Genomic DNA, 19,794 nt, shown 5'->3' on the forward strand with positions numbered 1-19,794 from the left:
TCATCTATATTGGAATCTGTAACGCCACCACTGCTGTAATTCTACTGAGCAAACCATTGTTCAAAAGAAGAGCAACTGCGACACTATCCAAAAGCGACGTAAAAGAGCTGGGTGAAAATCAACCTTTAGAAATAAAATGACTTTGATTCACAAGTTGATTAGTTTATAGAGTAATTAATAGTGTAACGTCCGGCTTATAGTCAGTGTATAGATTGGGTTAAGATATAATGTACAACAAACATACATAAAAAAGTGCGTGCGTGTAAATACCCTGATGAATAAACATCAAGAGCTGTGTTTTTAAACTAAGCATAAACTTTACCATATTGAACTTCACTTTTGATTTACATTCAGAAGATGTTTGCCACTTGACCACATATTACAATGCGGCCTCTGTGTGTAATCTGCAACCACCCTACATTGCTCAATTGGACTGGATCACGGAAATCTTGTGGATTTTTCACTTTCCTTCTGAATCCCAAATGTGATCACCAGTGCCTTTCGACTTAGGGAAATAGATACCATAGAGCATTAATTATGTATTAAATTGGATTAATATTTTTATTAGAACTTTTTTTTTTTTTCAGAAAAGGGGACCTTATGTTACCTCCTCCTTTGAACACACATTCTGTTTGTCTCACAATTTAGTCATCATATCTGTCAGAAACGATTTGGAACGATTAACCCAAGTAAGATTGTCATAAATCTGGAAGAAGGGGTTTTATTTCGTCATACACTTTGTGTTAAATAATCATTAAAAGATGTCGCAATGAGTAAGAAGGAGGTCGTCGCCAAAGCAAAGAGTAAATAATTAAGTGCCTACCAAGTTAGATGTTTGGTTAATGGTCAATGAAATAACTGTTTACAGAAATTCACCAACAATTTAACATCAAGGCAGAAATTACCATCTACAACCCATTTTTGAAGTTCATACCAGAAACAGTCACATTGGATTTGATTGAAAACTGTCATCACGTTAATATGGCAAGCAAAGGTAGAACGTCTAGATGCTCATAGCTTACGGGTGTTGATTGCTGTATACAGCGTAAAATCTTTTCACTAAAAGCAATCTTGATAGTGAGTTATGACAGTCAAACATTGAACGGGTATATTCACAAATCATATTGCTCACTAAAATAATATGAAACATCAATCACGGCACGAAAGTTGGCGAGTTAACTCACGCTCATGGTAACCTCGCTCGAGAACAACAACAGCCTAGCGGGGGGTACCGCACTTGGACACCATGCGAATAATTTTGGTCAACAGGTTGACGTCCTGCGAATACCCAATACCCAGTTTTAAACCGTTGTACAGTGACAGAAGTTTAATCCGGAATAAGGAAAGGTGTATGAATTAATTGCAACCTGGAATTCATTCAACCAACGCTGGATTATTAAGGACACATCCTTCCACAACAGGTTCAGTGGCACATTCGTTATGTTTGATATATGATCTGGAGTAATATCAATTTCGACCCCATTCCATGTATGTATGCTATGAGAGTGGAATCGAAATGGCCATCAACTGGTCCAATGAATCAGTGAGACGATGACCTTAGTAAAACCTTGTAAGCTATCCCTTTAACCCACGTAGCATACAAATTCGTGAAAACCTTTCTAAATGATGTAAATATATAATTAACTTTAACGTTAGTTACCAGTTCATGTGATCATTGAAGGACAATAGTGTTAAACCGTTAAACCGTTAAACATTTTGTTTTGTTACATAGTTAGTAGGGTGGCCCTTTGCTTTGGCTCGTTAAGTCGAAGGTCAGGGTCCGATTACTGACACAGGTACAATGTGTGAAGACCATTTCGTCGTGATATTGCTGGAATATGGCACAAGCGGGGTAGAACCATACTCACTGATTCACTGCAATGTGATCAATATTGGCCGAAGTAACTACTCATAATTATTGCAAGCCCGACAAAAATGTCATATAACCGTTTGCTAAATATTTGCAAAGGAAACGTATGGATTAGCGTTGAATTTCGGGAAAGAGGGTAACTTGTTTGGGGAACTCACCCTTTCAAAAAAATGGCCATTCAAATGCGAATGATGGTTAGATTGTAAAGTGTGTGTATTTAGTGGGATGCTCTTCTTATGATATTATAGACAGAATTTGATTTCAATTACAGTTCGTGAAACAAATGATGGCTATATATTTTTGTCATTCGCCTGGCGCTCGGTATTACAAGGCCTATGGACAAGGACTGTATCGGAGTCTATGTGAGTGAATAGTCTTTCACACGACCTTAATCTCCATCACACAAATATTTCCACTAAGGCTTATCGGACACTAAGGCAAACAGTTTGCCTATAAATAGCACGTTGGACATCTTGCTCAGCGTTGTCAGAGCTCTTTCATCAGTGGAGGCGTGGCGGAACAAAAAATACTTTTTGACGACACATACAGGTGAGCTTCGTGTTATATGAGGTAAATTTGTATCAAGTACCGTTATACTAGACAAAGATTCGTGGCGTCTTGTGTCTGTGACGTGCAATCTGTTCCTTCTCAGGAATTTACCCCGTTTGTGATTATACCAGTGACATTTTGTCGTTTTTATGAATTTGGTAGAAAAGAAAATATCCTCTCGTATATTACTATGCTATTAAACAATGCGCATTTAAGAGTTAGTTAAGTACTAAATATGATTTACTTTGTTAATAATGATAATATGAATACGAAACGTTTTACTCTACGCACCGAGTCGACGTAAATTATATAAACAATGTGAACAAATCATGTGAGCAGATATCCAGTATTGGAAGACGCTCTCAAAAGGGTTCAATTTAAAGAAAATGCAATAAACTTGACTGATTTCATGAATCTGACAACGATACTGCAACCTTCTAAAGGCTGGAAGTAACAACTGGAGTAGTGCATTGATACGGACAAATTACTGCAACGATTATGTACAAACTTGTTACTTTGGGCTGAAAAGGTATTGGTATACACTGACCCTAACAGTAGGCCGCCATTTCGATTGTATTGGCGATTAGAGAAGTGTGTGTGGCTGTCATCACTGAATATATATATAGGTCAATAACATTCCCTTCATGTGCGTACGTTTTCAACATTTCAAATCTGTAAGGGGCGGTCGGGTAGCCTAGTGGTTAAAGCGTTTGCTCGTCAATCCGAAGACCCGGGTTCGATTCCCGACATGGGTACAATGCGTGAAGCCAATTTCTGGTGTCCCCTGTCGTGATATTGCTGGAGTATGGCTAAAAGCGGTGTAAAGCCATACTCACTCACTCACCCACTCTGTGAAGATAATTTGTGACTATACACAAGCACAGATACGTATGTATATGTTTACACAATATTATCGTGCTGAAGATGACACTTATGCATTGTATCGGACACTTGCGTTGCTATATATTCGTGTAACATACAGGCTTGTACGTATTTCGGATCATAACAGGTGAAAGTACTTTATGTGTTGTGGTAGAAACTGACATGGGGATCAGGTGGAAAGGCTCTGTTACTTGGTTGATTGTTGACCATAGAGACTTGATGACGTGGATCGTTCTTCGTGTTTTCAATCACCATACCGTCCATACTGACTGTTCACAGTTATTTATATGGAATGTTTGTTCGTTTTTTTTCAGTTTTGCAGCCTTAAACTACATTCACACAATCACTGATAGTTACAAGCAGCCACATTCACTTTCTAGGAAAATGTCACATTGGTATTGTGTAAATGCAGTTTCATAAATTATATAGGTCCGATATACTATCGACACAGTAAAAATGACACAAGATTCAAAAACGTGTCAAGAGGACGAAGCTAGCAGAAGCGAACATCAAGCTATGACACCAGATACAAACAACGGAAAATTGTTCATACCGAAGACGGGAGAGGTCGTTGATGGGGAAGACAGTTTGTTGGGAACGGTTACAGAAGAAGGTGGGACTGTAGCTATGGGAGATGCCGAGAAGCAGAACATGTTGCATGATGGTGGTAATGGCGAGCTACCAGATGACAGTCAACCAGAGCAAGAGGATGATGGTGTACCTATCGATCGTGGATGGGCTTGGTTTGTGTTAGCAGGTGATCGATTGTGCATATTTCTACATCCATCCAGATAACAGAAACAGAGTATAAGATATAGTACTCATTCTATAGCGTATGGAATCTTAAGATTAAGAATTCTGGATTAAATGTGTTTCTGCTTCTTGCATTTTGAAAACAATTAAATTATGAGAAAAAAACACGCCTTGGTAATCACTGATACCACATTTTGTATTTTGACCTTCTCCAGGGAGTTTCCTGAATGTTATGTTACTGGCTGGATATGGACGGTCCGTTGCCATATTCTTTGTGGCATACTTGGAAGAATTCGAGGCATCTGCCACAAAAACAACCTTGTTCATGGGTGTGATGGCAGGAACGTACAGTATAAGTTGTGAGTATTAAACAGTACGTGCAAATGTAAACTATTTTGGTAAAGAAAGACATCCTTGTGTTCTTGAATACTGAAGTATACTGATACAAAATGGCCATAAATATATTGTTACAATGATACTTTTTATATCATGGACAAAAATAATCCCTCTCTTATTCCATCACTTCTGGGGGGCACGGGTGGCCCAGTCGTCTAAGGCGCCGCGATTCGCTGTGCAGAATTACCTTCCTTAGGCACGCCAGAAACCTATGACTGTGGGTTCGAATCCCGGTTCGCCCCGATTATGTTTCTAGGTTTGTCAGCACCATACCCGTGCTCGTGGGTTTCACTGAAGTGGTAAACGTCTAAGACCTGCATCACTTCGGGCTTTCCTCCCACATTAAGCTGACACGCCGTGATATAACTGGAATAATGTTAAAAGCCGTGTTAAACCCAACTCACTCACTAACTCACTCCATCACTTCTGACAACATATTCTTTCCCTTGTGGTCGTACATAATTACATATATATATATACAGTGCACTAATTTTCCCTATTTTGACACAATCATGTTCTGTATGTCAACAGCTCTCATATCGATGAACATAATTCTGCAACTACTTGGGGAGAGAAAGACTGTACTTCTTGGTGGGACAATATCAGTTGTAGGAATGCTGACAGGAGTTTTCGCCACCAGTATTACATACCTCATCTGCACTCACAGTATTCTCACTGGTGCGTAATCTATACGTGTTCACGAATCCATAATAGCACAGAAAATAATTGATGGCTCAAGTAAATGCATCCATATGGGATTTTGTAACATTAGGTCACTTTATATGATCATTATCTATACATATATGTTTATAAACTGTTAACTCCTCCACCTTATTCCTAAATGTAAGATTTTATTGGAGGTTTGAATGAGTTTAACACACTCTATAACGATAGTTCAGTCATACAACGGCGTAACAAAGTGATCCAAGTCTTGAACATTTAGAAATATACTGGAAAATCGAGTATAGAATTCTGGCATGAGAAAGAGACACAAAGCTTCATAGACATTTTCAGATTGAAGCATGATGTGGCATATCTAATATAACTATGTAAGCTGTATTGAAGGATATTGTAATCATGTAAATCTGTAAGTATCTTGAACAAAACATTAATGATATATGATAATGAATAATTTACTTTCAGGTATAGGGCATTCCATGATTCATCCTCCAGCATTGGTATTGATCGGAAAGTACTTCAAGAAGAGAAGAGGCATTGCCACAGCATTTGCCATGTCTGGAATTAGTATTGGGGGCAGCGTTTTCCCACCCCTCGTTCGTTTCTTATTAGATGAATATGGTGTCAGAGGAAGCATGTTGATCCTAACAGGGCTGACAATGAACATGTGGGTCGGGGCTGCTTTGTTTAGACCATTAAGTTTCTTTCATAAAAGGATACCAAAACACCCATCTGTCATGAGTGAAGAGCGAAAACATGACCAAACACAAGGCAATGAAAAACATGGAAATGAATATGATGTGGTTCGAGCATGTTCTGTAAAGGAACTAACTAGTATAAATGGTGGAAAAGCAGTTGTCTCGTTTGCGAGTCAATCAAATAGAGCAGAGGGACAGATAAGTGCAATTATCCGCAAAAGTACAAGACCAGAATCAGTTGTCAGCATTGAATCACAAGTAGATTCCCTCTCAGAAAGCCAGATTAGATTGTACACAAGTAACCTAGATTTGACATCAATGTCAATGGTGGATATTACAGAAGTTAATGCTGAATCATTTGACAATGAACAGGAATCAAAAGAAGCCAAAGGTTGTGGCATGTATGTGAAACGAGCATTATCAGCATTTGACTTTTCCTTGTTTAAGCAACCAATGTTTCTGTTGATAGTTGCATTTGTTCATTTTGGCATAATATTTAGATTGTTTGGAGTCTACCTTCCTGCCCTAGCTAATGAAAAGGGCATCTCACAAACAGATGCAGCATATTTGTTGACTTTGTCGTGTGTTCTGGATTTCTTCAGCAGACTTGCTGTCGGGTTCGTCGCCGATCTCAAATACATCAAAGTAAATCATTTGATGGTTATTGGAATGCTGATATCTGGAATGGCAACACAGTTTGTCTATTTTTTCAACACGTATGCTCTTCTCGTCGTATTCTCCGTCATTGTCGGACTCTTTGGCAGTTTTTATTACTGCCTTATTCCTGTTGCCATTGTCGACTTCATGGGACTTGAATACATGGCGAAGGTTCTCGGATTTATAGCTGTGTTCCACGGTTTAGCCCTATCCGTGACGCATCCGATCATGGGTAAGATCCTCATTTTGTATTTTATGTTATTAATGTTATGCTGCAATGGACTATCAGCATTCACGGAGTTACTAGCTCAACAGCACTGTTAAACGTACATATAGTAGTAACATTGATAAACGTGGGGGAATACAGCTTGTACACAAGCACGAACCGTCTATACACTCTAATGAGAACTTGTAAATGCTTCCATGAAATTTGGTTGGCAAACCATGCATAATTCCGAAATATATTGACTGATAATAAGGTGGGTGGGGCTTGCGATGCATTCTTGCGCTGAACGATGTCACCGAATATCTCTACAATCTCTTAGTGATACTGATAAAATACTAAGAAGTTTTCCTGAAGCTATTCGAATTTACAATGTTCACATCAGTTTTTAGGTTTTTACATCCAAAAACAAAACAGATTGACGTCAGTTTCTTTATATAAGATTGTCTGTAAGGGTAAAATATTATGAATGTCATTTAAGAAATATTGGCCCATTCCAACAAGCAGCCATTAGCAAGTGATTCAAGTTAAAACATTTTGTTTTGAACTGCAAATATGTCGGATAATAAATTTCATTATATACTATGCAAATATAGGAGGACAACAGTGTGAATCTTCAAGACATATGTTCTCACCTGTATGATATTGGCAAATGGGATTGATATGATCTTATCTATTAAGGGGTAAGCGATCACATCTAGTGGGTTCTACTCGTTGTTGTTGGATAGTGGCGTACGATGTCGTTGATGAGGTTAGAGGTCAAATTCGAAATTTGCACTTTGCGCTTTGCACTCATGTCGGGAACAACCAACTCTGTTGGCCAGAAATACACGAATTATTCGAGGCAGAACTTCTGATGATGTCGACCAATGTCAGATTGGCTCGTGTTGTTCCACTCATCAGTGAGAGCTGCACCGAGTTCACTGAGACTGGTGGGTGGATTGTGATGTTGGCGCACACGTGTGCCAATGACGTCCAGACGTGTTTAATGGGGGAAAGGTCAGGAGTGGGTGCTGGCCATGGCAGGTCATAGATGTTTTTCAGTTGGATGAATTGGATCATAATGATTAAATCATGTCTTTAATATAGTCTTTGAGCGTTTGGTTCCAAGAAAACAATATGCGTCTGCTCACAACCGAGTCTGAGTGACAATGGTAAATCTGATATAGCATCCCCTCAACGTGCTGTCCGAGGTCAAGTGCTTCAAGACTTTCCCAATGCTATGTTTTAGGATTGATTTCTTCAGAAATGTTTTTGCCACATATATCACTGGCTTTCATTGTCAGACATTGGTGTAGATTTCTGTTGTTTCACCACATTGTTTGGAATCCCGGTCTAAAATCAAATTTCCGTTATAGGCCTACTTACTTCAGTTGTAAATACGGTCAGGCACAGTGTCTGATTGCTTGTCATCGCATCTTCTCGAAACAACGGACATTACTGACTATAACAGTCCAGTTTCCACTTTGCTGAAGTAGGCTGGACGTTTGAAGTTTGATTAGCAATTAAAATCGCATTACAAAATCGACATCATGTTCGTAAATAACATGGCGACTGTCGTGTTTGCTCCACTCCAGAATTTGCAAAGCACGTGTACCGTCTGTGGGTCGGCAGATGCTTTCTGATTTGTTCATGTTTATAATCAACGTGTACTACACCTCTCAACGTGCTACATTCCACATGCACTGGGTGTCTGAGACAGGGAATGTGAGACTTTTCTTCGATTAACTTGATCGGGTCGTCTTGAGAGGTGAAGTCCCATCTGTCAATATGAGGGACATAGAAATGACATAACTCGTTATAGCCACTGGTCAGCTTGGGTGGAAACTGGACTTTTAGAGACAATTAACTGCCTCTTCTCAGAAGATGTTGTCATTATTACCCGAATTTATTTTTTAGTCAGAAGTGTTAAAATTATTTTGCTGGGTTAGGCGTTTAATTACAGACCCACGTCTTAATTTTATTTAGTATCACAACTGGTTATGTTAGACTGTATTAGCTATTGTTAAATGGAACGTTTAAAATCTTTGTTCAAATCTGACAACGTTGTGTGACACTAATGTCCTGTGTATTGTTGTTACAGGGACAATCCGTGACCTGACCAGTTCATACAACCTTTGTTTTACCTACATTGGAATATGTAACTTCATAGCTGCAATATTTCTACTTTGTGTACCGCTCGTCAGACGTCAGGCGAACAGAATGAAGTCACAGAGTTCCCCTAAGAACATTGAAGAAAACCGACCACTGAAAAGCAGCTGATGTATCAAGGACGTTTTGTGCATCAATAAACGTTGAATAAACTGTTTTACAGACACATGTCACATGTCTGTGCATTGAACTCGTATCTTTATATTATGTGCGAGTGTTATGCTTATATCTAAATTTGTCAAACTGGCATTTTATGAATTATAATATGTATATTTCAAATAATACCACTATTTATGTATTCATATGCCATCGGGAAACCCATAAATATGCCCAGTGTTATGTATTAGCTGTCTCTGAAGAATGAATGGTGTAGTAAACTCCATAATAGAGTATTCTATACATTATTCTGTGTCATTGATAAAATAAAATGAAGACAAAAACGTATGAAATGTCAACTCTAAAATGAACCATCACTTAAGGCAGCCTATTGTTTAAGTGATGTGTTTGTATCAGTTTGTGATACATTATCATCAATAATGGATGACGTTATACTAGTGTGCACAAAATTGGATAAAGCAAGGTCATATTGCTTTAACGGACCTGTCAGAATTGAAAATCGCTGAAATGTCAATGGAGGCTATAGTACGGAGCCAGGTATGTGCATGTAATGTTTCTTATATAGCAAGGCCATCTACCCACATTATTAAGGAGCCACGAATAGATTAAAGGTCACTTGCCTTTCCATACTCCCCCATGGTCTCATTTCTCAAAGAAAAAAAATGTCCTTCCAACCCTCCGATATAACAAACTGTTGAAAGTTAAGGACTGTTAACAGCCAAAGATAAGCATGTATGTGTATTTAAACGGTCATTCAGACAGTTGTAATGAGTCGCAAATAGTTAATGGAGCAAATAAAGATAAAGCGATAAAAAATTACTTTCAGAGTATCAACTTCTTCCGAAAACGCCGAAAACATTTGCTGATGTTGAAAACAAACAGGTCCCGGAATTCATTCATTCCAGCTAGTATCAGGTTTATAATAAGTTTCGTGATAAAGAATTGTTGCGAATTAATTCGCTTGTGCACATATAATGATAATGATGTTTACGTTTGTTTCTTTCAAGGTCTCAGTAAAGCTTTCAGGTTTTATGGTAGACATGTGGAGGACATTTCCAAATTTGACGTATAAGTATAAAAATTATGTCTGATGCGATTCCCTATTTTGACTGGCACCTTGTGGATTTTTTAAAACATTTTTGAGATAAACACAAGCTCATAATCGGAATCGTAAAATCGACAACTACTTCTTAGGAATATGGAAAGGTCTTTGAAGCTTTTGACTGTTTATTTGTGAATGTGTTTAACAATAAGCTGAAACCTTGTGCTGATGAAGCTCAAATGTACTTTGGGATAATGAATAAATACATTCACATATTACACTTAAAATAGATCCATTGATGATACAACGCTAGTAAATAGCTGGAACATTGCTGAGTGCGGCGTTAAACAACAACAATTTCTTTTTTAAATTATGACACTGTTAACTACGTGAATGCCTGTACTATCCACGAGGAAAGTATGAAATCTATTTCACCTAGCTATCCTTGGCTTATATGGATGACTTACTGGACACTCCATCATAAGATATTCATAGGCATTGAACGTAGACAGCAGACACTCAAATCAGTTCAGCTTTGTAATTATACATATAGATAACGTCGTTTAGTGGACGTCATTTAGTTGACGACGTTATTTTTTAGAGGAAAGTGTCAAAAACATTCTGCCCTATCAATGTAGATGGAGAGATATATGCGACAATCGGTTTCAGGAGAAAAGGTAAAGATAATCGACTTGAGGATTGTGCGAATATTCGGGAAATACCAAACCTAACCCACCTGTGAATGGATTTGTCCAATATTTCCGAGTTCGGATTATATTCAGGGAGGCGTCGTTTTTTAAATTTGGGTAAATATTTTTAGAGCTTGTACATTTTATCCTATTACATAAAGAGGCTGTACAAAATGTAGGTATCTCATATAAGACACAAACGACTAGTGGTCCTTGTTTATCGTACAATAAAACACTACAGGGAGAAAACACTTCTCGGGGCTGCACCCCGCATGGTTTATTCACCCTGCAGTGTTTTATGTACGATAACCAACTCCCACTCGTCGTATATCTCTTAAACACTGTAAGTGTTCTAATGTGACTAACACGCGGTCACATTCTTTGTGTTTCCTCAGTGAACAAGCATGTACTGATAACAGGATGAATGCCGTACATTTTGGCCTCATTGATAGTGAAGGTACAAAGGTGAGAGGTAACACGAGCAGTGAATACGTACGACACAGACCACTTGACCAAATGGATTCTGATGAAGAGTTGCCAACGGACCGGTGTGGGACTGCAGTCGGCCCTAAACGCCTCGGAGACGAGGTTGAGGATTTTAGCATCGATATTAGTGGAGCAAACAGCAATGAAGAAGAGGAAGCGTTTGTCCGGAACAGGCTCGCTAAGATACACCAACGCAACGTCGGTGAATCGGGACACGTGGAGACGCCTATTTCAAAAACTACGGATGTCCAGACGGATGGAACTGATGACAGTCATCTCCCCATAGATCGAGGCTGGGCGTGGATGATACTAGCGGGTATATAGTTACTTGCATATGTCTTGCCTATGGTAATATTCTTCACCCAAGATGGTGTAAATATTGGCTTTTGTTTTGTTTTATGGGAACCTCTATGGCATTAAGGCAGAGAACGTATGGATGTCAGCTTTTTTATTATGAGGAACACAACGTTTCGGAGTACATTCTTACTTCTTCACCAGCAATGAGAAAATGGAAGCCAGCTAGGTAATTAGCACCGACAAAGATCCAAGCACTAAAGTACTCACGGAAATCGACACAAAGTGTTACGTGTCCAAATTGACATAGCAGAAAGAGACTATAGGCATTATGCACCTGTTCTCACCTGTCGTCAAGGTGTCATAGGTCACCTTGATTTACTTACACCTGGTTATGCCCAGTTTCACAATAGTTTGTTTTATTCACATTTTTACACACTTTTACGTGTAAAAAGGCATAAAATCATTTGATACGCTGTATTGGTGCCACGGCCCAATTAGTACTAATTTAGTTGTTTGAATATTTACATACTTTGTATATTAACTGCATTTATTTAAGATCTGAGGTAAAAAAAACAGGTTTCTTTTCATTTCCGTGAGTACTTTAGGTAGATAAATCCCCTGGTCACGGTTCGTGGCTGGCATTTCTATGTCAATTCTTTCGCCGTTCTGTGCTAATTACCCCCGGCCTCCTGTTTGCCCTGTGTCCATTGCCTATTACTTATCTATGATAATTTAAATACTGGCTTCCATACTATCAGCACTAATCACTGTAAAGTGTTGGCTTCCATTGTCTATTGCTAATATATTCTCTTCCTTATGTGTATCACTTCTAAATAGCTTTCATAGACCTCTATTGCAGTGTCTCTCAGGATTGACCAACATTGGTATGTCTGTTCAATACCCATTAAAGATTCCTGATGTCATACACATGCACTGGTAATGTTGACAGCAATTGTGTGTAATAGGACCATGGCCTTATGTACCCACGCTAATAGTTATTGTCCCCACCCCTTGATATATGCGTCTTGGCATAAGGGTGAAAATAATTACTAGAAGGGTTTATGTTCGGAAATAATATTTTTATCTTTGTGGAAGGCAAGGATGACAAAGTAGTCTAAGGTATCGTAATACGCTGTACGGAACTGCGTCCTCTCATCTTAGGTTCGAAGTCCAGATTCCAGTTGAGTGTGGCATTTGCCAGCGCCACGTGTGTGTTCATTGGTTTTACAAAGAAAATGTATCACTATTAACCTTCAACTGACACACGGTGCCGTAGCCTGATGACATACACATTCTCTGGTCAGTTTGACCGCAATGATGTGTAATAGTACCGAGGTTTTATATATATTAACAAATTGTGAGTTTTATTTCATCCTTGTAGGAGGCAAAGAGCATAGTAGTCTTTGCATCCTATGAACTCAAGTTCGTAGCGAATTCGCGCTGATTAAGAGCTTTTGTTTGTCAGCTCCGCATCCGTACATCCGCGAATAGGTAAATATCTTTACCAACGTCACTTGTGCTTTACCTCATGAATGACCGAAATAACTGGGGCCTAAGACCAAACATAGTGAAGAGTATTTGTTCTCAGTGACATCAATGACATCAGTTTGAGCAACTTATACCCCTTTTCAGGATGTCTTCTCAACGTCATTATTCTGACTGGCTATGGTCGAGGGATTGCCATCCTTTTCGTGGAATACTTGAAGATTTTTGAAGCATCAGCCACCAAAACGACGCTACTGATGGGCGTCATGGCTGGTGTTTATAGCCTGTCTTGTAAGTATACATGTCCATACTATACTGTGTACACAGCTATAACATACTGGCACGTACAGTGGAACCGTTGATCCGAAATGTACTGTTCAACGTGACGATACATTAATGCCCGGGTTCACGAATCATGAATGTTTATTAAGTGAGATAAGTACAATCATATGTGACCCGGCAGGAGAAAAAGGCACCTATTGGGTGCTATTAGTACTTATATGCTGTAACGTCTTAAAGAAAACTTTTGACGTCAACGTAATTCCGTGAAAATCACCTTGTGTGCTCACTCTACAAAACTATTTTATTTTTCTCTCTTTAGTTCGTAATGTAATAAAACATTATTTCAAACCATATCAGTATAAATGCTTACTTTCGATTAATAAGACATGGTATCTAAAAACTGCTATCGTTGGATAAACAGTTATAAGTCTGAAAATGGGACTTAGCAGAAAAAGAAATGTTTGAAGTAATGTATCTCTGTAATGAATATCAATCGAAGCTTATAAACTGTTTTCTAATAGTCCTAAGATACCGCAGTTTTAAAATAAGAGAAGTCAAATGGTGATATGTATTATGTCATGTTATGCTGGTCACATGTGTCATTTAGGCTACACCTGTATGTGTATCGTAGTGGATATCCGCATAGGTATTGAAAGCATCCACATAATCCGGTTTCCTGTTCCAGCGCTCATATCCATGCATGTCCTGGTAGACCTTCTTGGTGTCAGGAAGACAGTGATGCTGGGAGCAACCATATCTACCGTTGCCATGGTAATGGCTATCTTCCCTACAAGTATTACGTACCTGGTTTGTACACACAGTGTGTTAATCGGTAAGGCTAAATTGAGTTGACTGCTTGTCATCGTGCGCACATAATACGGGTTTGTCTGTTCCAGTATCGATTGTTTTAAAACAACCGTTATACTGTTGGAATATCGCTGTGTACTTACTTAAACAACAAACAGATGCCAAATCATATGTGCTTCATAGAGAAATGGTTAATGTCATCACATGCATAATATTTTTGGGACACAATTGGCTGTGTCATTGAATAGATAAGCCGACCCAAGATTCATTTCTACGACCTTGTGTTACTGGGTGATTTCCCAAATTAAACTCAGAATCAGTAAATGTCCACTCAAGATCAATGAATAATTAATACATTAGTGGTAGGTTTGCAATATATCAAGGCAATACCATGGGACAAATACGTTGACAAATAACATGGCTCAGAATTAGAGATAAAGCATCACCAATACCTTGAATTTTGATACTGTTGAATGCTTCCGTTCGGTCATGTTGTCAAAACGCAGCGGTATATAACTCTAAACACAACAGTACTTCACACAGTTACTTCGACAGTTACTGCTACCGACAATAACGACAAACAAATTTATTCTGCCACCTTTTACATCAATCTGAGCTTCTCGCCCACATTCAGTGGAGAGGAATGATGTACTCGTACATGAAATGTTGTTACAAAACCCAATTCACATTTTATGACCGAACAGCCAACAAACAATGGAAGTTGTTTACAAATAACAAAATATATACACTTGCAAACAAAAGTTTATATGATCACATGTAACCAGAGGTCGGCAGGTGAAATGGAAAGATTACTTATAGTATTTTCCTTTAACTAACTGATAAAATTATTCGCACATAAGTTACTCTCCGACGGGATCAGTGGCTAAGAGGTTAATGCATCCGCACACTCTCTTGCAATAAAACATCGTAAGTCCCGCACCCATTTAATCCGAAAACAGCTTTTTCCGAACGATTACATCGTACATGTATGTAAAAGGATAATACTTGTGTGAAAGGCATTTTTTAGAAGTTGACGGATGACAAAGTGGACACAATTTATGGATAGCAGCTTCTTTGTTTTACTGCAATGAATATGGTACAGAACATATGTAGTAGGTTGGGGATTAATAGTTAAAGTTACAACAATAACACACAGTCACTAATCTTCCACCTAAGATATATATTCCGTTATTTCTAAAATGACATTGGTCAGTTACAATGGGTTTTTTTGTCCTGAAATGTATTAATGCGGACGATTTCAGAAGGAATGCCCACATTTGTAAGACGTGTCGATCCCACTATTCGCGTCTCCGCCGATGTAGGTGAAACAAACAAAAAAAGCTCATATTCACTGCTTATATTCACTGTGCTTATATTTGCTCCTACTCTTATCCACTTCATTTGCTCTAATGATACATGTTTATATACACAGGTGTGGGATACTCCATGATCTATGACCCAGCTATTGTTCTTATTGGGCACTACTTCAACAAACGACGAGGACTTGCTATATCAATAGCTATGTCCGGCATCAGTTTTGGCAGCAGCGTGTTCCCCCCTTTGATACGATACCTTTTAGACGAGTATGGGTTACAGGGCAGTATGATAATACTCACAGGAATAACAATGAACATGTGGGTTGGTGGACTGGTGAACCGCCCACTGGAGTCGTACAGAAAAATGAAGACAACAGCAAACACAAAAGAAAACGAACACGCAGCAGATACCAAACTAAATCGGCGTTCATTGAGAGCTGATACGAAACATTATGGAAAATTAAATCCTGAAAAGTCTCAAAGTGTAAGTTCTATTACCTTGGAAATGATGGGAAGGTCTCCCCTTCAAGGGTATTCGCTCCTCAATACAGGTGTACCTGATTCGCCTACACTCGTAAGAAGAATCAGCAGACCACTGTCAGGGACGAGTCAAACAAGCTTCAATGTGTATGCAAGCAATGCCGAGCTGGGGTCAGTGTCAGTGTTAAGTGTAGAAGATGAAGATGAAGCTTTTCCAAAAGGTGATGAAAATAGTGAGAAGGATACTGTCACTAACAAGAATGCGATATTTTACATGAAGAAAGTGCTTTCAACATTGGAGTTTTCGTTGTTCAAGCAGCCAGTGTTCTTAATGGTTATTTTGTATTCTTTCTTTGGAATAACCATAGGCCTTGTGCCGGTATATTTGCCTGCGTTGGCGAAAGACAAAGACATCAGTCAGAGTGACGCTGCAATATTTCTACTCATATCTGGAGCAATAGATTTCTTTAGCAGATTTGTCTATGGTTTCTTGGCAGACTCGAAAATTATGCGAGTTACAACGATTATGGCGATTGGTCTTATTATTACTGGGACTATTACTCATCTCACATTTTTTTTCAATTCTTATGTCACATTGCTGATATATTCTGTAGTGTACGGGATGTTCGCGAGCTCCTACTTTTGCCTGATTCCTGTCGCAATTGTAGACCTCCTCGGATTGCAGTACATGTCGAAAACACTTGGCTTTGTATCTCTTTTCCATGGTGTTTCCATGGCCATAACGCACCCTATCGTAGGTAAGTACAACAGGCCCCATGTGGTGTACAAGGATTTCATATGTATACAACTTGCAGAATTTGTAGTCACATTAGATTAACAAAGAATGAATTAATGATAACTTGCATTCTTTGTGTAGACACAGTGACGCCTTGTAACTCGAAGTCCTTAAGCATGAAAATGTATCGTGTAATCCGTAGTTTGAGAGAAGCAATAAGAATTATACCAAGACCATAAATTTAAATCGTCTTTAAGGACACACCGAGATAAAGGAGATCAATGATCCTGTTAATGATCCTGAACAATATGATGCATTGTATTTTCTTCTTTCAGGTAGTCTTACAGATTACACTGGTTCATATACTGCAGGCTTCAACTATCTTGGTGCATGTGCATATGCATCAGCAATCATTCTGTTGTGTGTACCACTACTAACCAGACGCGTCTCAAGACACCTGAAAGAAGAAACATTAAATGAAAATGAGGAGGAAATCAAACCATTGCAGCTAACAACGGAATTGTAATGGGACATTTATCTTTTCAAGAAGTTTTACTTTTAAATTGGACGTCCAGAAGTATGAACATTGACCTGTTGTTAGTGTTTGATTGTTTTAGGTCTTTTGGACCCTGAATTGGTGAAATTAAGGGAGATGATTGAACACTCGCTGCATCTACTGTAACAACAATTGTTTTCTTCAGATCGCAATATCGACATCCGTAAATGTCTACATGATCCTGCTTATCAGAGGTGAAAAAGTAAGACCTTTAGAAATATAATCTGTGGGATGCGACAACCAATTGTTATTCCACATTTGTCTGTTACGTTGTTTGTTTTGTGAAATAATACAAAATGGTTAAAAATGCATTGTGTTTTCATAAAACATGCTGTATGTTCCTGTTATAACGCCTTTAGAAGAGTGTGGCTTTGGATGCAGGTGCGTAAAATACTTGGACATGTTCAACAAACAAAATTTCTTGAAGCCGGTCATTAGGAACACGATGAGGGAAGATGCAATAAGGCTTTCACTGTTCATAATCTATATGATGTCAAAGTTCAATCAATAACTGATCGGTTTTTTTCTTTCTGTCTGTCTGTCTGTCTGTCTGTCTCTCTCTCTCTCTCTCTCTCTCTCTCTCTCTCTCTCTCTCTCTCTCTCTCTCTCTCTCAAAGGAGTATTCTTTGATTCGATAAGAACCAAGATGAAGGGTTTTGACAGAATTGTGTCCAGCGTTGAGTTCATAACATCGACGAGGACGATGAAGGGATAGCTAATGATGACGAGATGATTTGACAATATATACATAGAATTCAATATAACTAGACACAGAATGTCGTTCGACAGTTACTGAAGAGAAAGATGTAATGGGTAAAATGCATACGTACAAGCAAAAGTACATGTAATTCAAGTCTACAGTCCAACATTTTTGTTTATAAAATTCAAAACACAACGCTGTGTACGTTCCCCAATATCCCGTTGCGGTGCTTTTGGCAATGGTTAGTGTTTTACAAGTTCGCTTGGGTAAGGAGGTTAACAAGTTATCCAGGAATGATAAGCACGAATAACTCCAGTTCGCTGTAGTCGTGTGAGTTAATATTCAACAAACACATTATCAAGAAATTAATCTTATATTACCAACAAAACGAAGTATGGTTCCGATTGATCTGAAAGCCAACATTATCCAATAATATTTCCAAACGCAGGAATGTATGTTATTCAAATATAACAATAAAATCATACCTAGGCAAAGGATATTCATAAAGTTTTCGATTTACACAAAATACGGAGATTTGAACAAAAGTTACTTATTTTTGTCCTTTTTGTCATTCATTCGAAGCAGGGAATATATAGCACATTTGGCGTTATCATTTCAACCGAAAAATATACCTCATTAAACAGGGTGTGGGTAGAACAATATGTATATATGTTGTTGTATTGTGTCATGGAACTTTCTTCCATCTCGAATTTTCTTTTCAAGTTTCGATTTGAAGACGGGACAAGTTAGTTATGCAAAGATTTAGGGTCTGTAGTAAATAACTATCATATAAGTTGCAATGACAGTTGCTATTTTGTTTTGTCAGTTGGAAGTTTATAGCTCTTGTTTGAATTTTGGCATTCAATGTTGGCTTCTAAGATTTGATATCGATTTCTTTTAAAGCTTTTATAGATCTTTTATTTGATTGATATTCGAATTCGTAAATCGGTATCCCGATAGAACAATCTATTCTGTATACACGTGCATAGCCTATAATATGTAGAAAGTTCGTTATTTATACGAAAAAAACAACCGCATATTTCATACTTCTACTGACTATGGGTATATTGACTATTCGGTATACTACTATTAGTTATGTCTGTAACAGACACAACAATCTACGTGGATTGAAACCTTTTGCTGAAGGTATTTTTTACTGTTCATAGTAAAGACGTACAGTGTGGGTATGAAGAAAGCAACTCTATTGATCATTATGCAGGGACAGACGACACAAGTAAAGTCTGATAATCGCAATGCGATAAAAAATACTTTAAGTTTATTCATCAGGATGTTTTGTTTATGTTGCCCTCAAAGTTTGACAGACAAACATTATTGATTTTGAAGTAAAGTATCCACCTGATGTGCCAATGCGAAGAGTTCTAGACAGTGCGTAAAAAGGGAAATTCCATATATGTGTATTCAAGAGGGTCAGGCAACCGTTTCAAATTTGTTTGATATATCAGTATACATGCAGGTACCTTAATAACTTTCAAATTAAAAGATGTTTGCAGACTGTCATGATCAAGCCATACGTGCACATTATTTTGACATGCTGACAGTTTGTTTGTGCAACCGACAGTCTGAAAGAAGCAACTTTATTTGCCCCGAAATCTCGTTAAAGTTATGCAGCCTCTATCTGCAAATGAGCAGCGGGGTGCAATTGGAATGTTTGAAACCGGTGATTGCACAACACGTTGTTGCTAGTCGGTTTGGTGTTCATCGAAAAACCATACAGTCACTAATGCCTGTGCCAACAGATTTTAAACGCCAGGTACCGACCAAGTTCAGGACGTCCCCTAGTAACATCACGTCGGTAAGATAACCATATCCATCTGATCCACCTGCGAAGTCGGTTTCAGATGTTTTATACTCCGCAACAGCACCAGCCTTACGTCCGATCAGTGCAATGACTTTGGGGAATCGATTACAAGAGCATACCATCGA

General features: G+C 38.4%; 2 protein-coding genes across 2 annotated transcripts; both read left to right on the forward strand.

Moving 5' to 3' along the window:
* The first annotated feature begins 3,757 nt into the window (after positions 1–3,757).
* On the forward strand, positions 3,758–8,968 carry LOC139448487 (monocarboxylate transporter 5-like). The gene is made up of 5 exons (XM_071230035.1): positions 3,758–4,058; positions 4,270–4,413; positions 4,982–5,128; positions 5,594–6,715; positions 8,790–8,968. Exons 1-5 carry the CDS (start codon positions 3,758–3,760, stop codon positions 8,966–8,968), a joined length of 1,893 nt encoding a protein of 630 aa, XP_071086136.1.
* Positions 8,969–11,221: 2,253 nt separating this feature from the next.
* On the forward strand, positions 11,222–17,575 carry LOC139448043 (monocarboxylate transporter 12-like). Its single transcript, XM_071229546.1, has 5 exons — positions 11,222–11,507; positions 13,121–13,264; positions 13,941–14,087; positions 15,495–16,616; positions 16,930–17,575. The coding sequence occupies exons 1-5, from the start codon at positions 11,222–11,224 to the stop codon at positions 17,118–17,120; spliced, it is 1,890 nt and encodes a 629-aa protein (XP_071085647.1). The 3' UTR covers positions 17,121–17,575.
* Positions 17,576–19,794: the final 2,219 nt, after the last annotated feature.

Source organism: Haliotis cracherodii, unplaced genomic scaffold (genome assembly GCF_022045235.1).
Source record: "Haliotis cracherodii isolate W230 unplaced genomic scaffold, xgHalCrac1.p SCAF_7, whole genome shotgun sequence".
NCBI classification, from domain to species: domain Eukaryota; kingdom Metazoa; phylum Mollusca; class Gastropoda; order Lepetellida; family Haliotidae; genus Haliotis; species Haliotis cracherodii.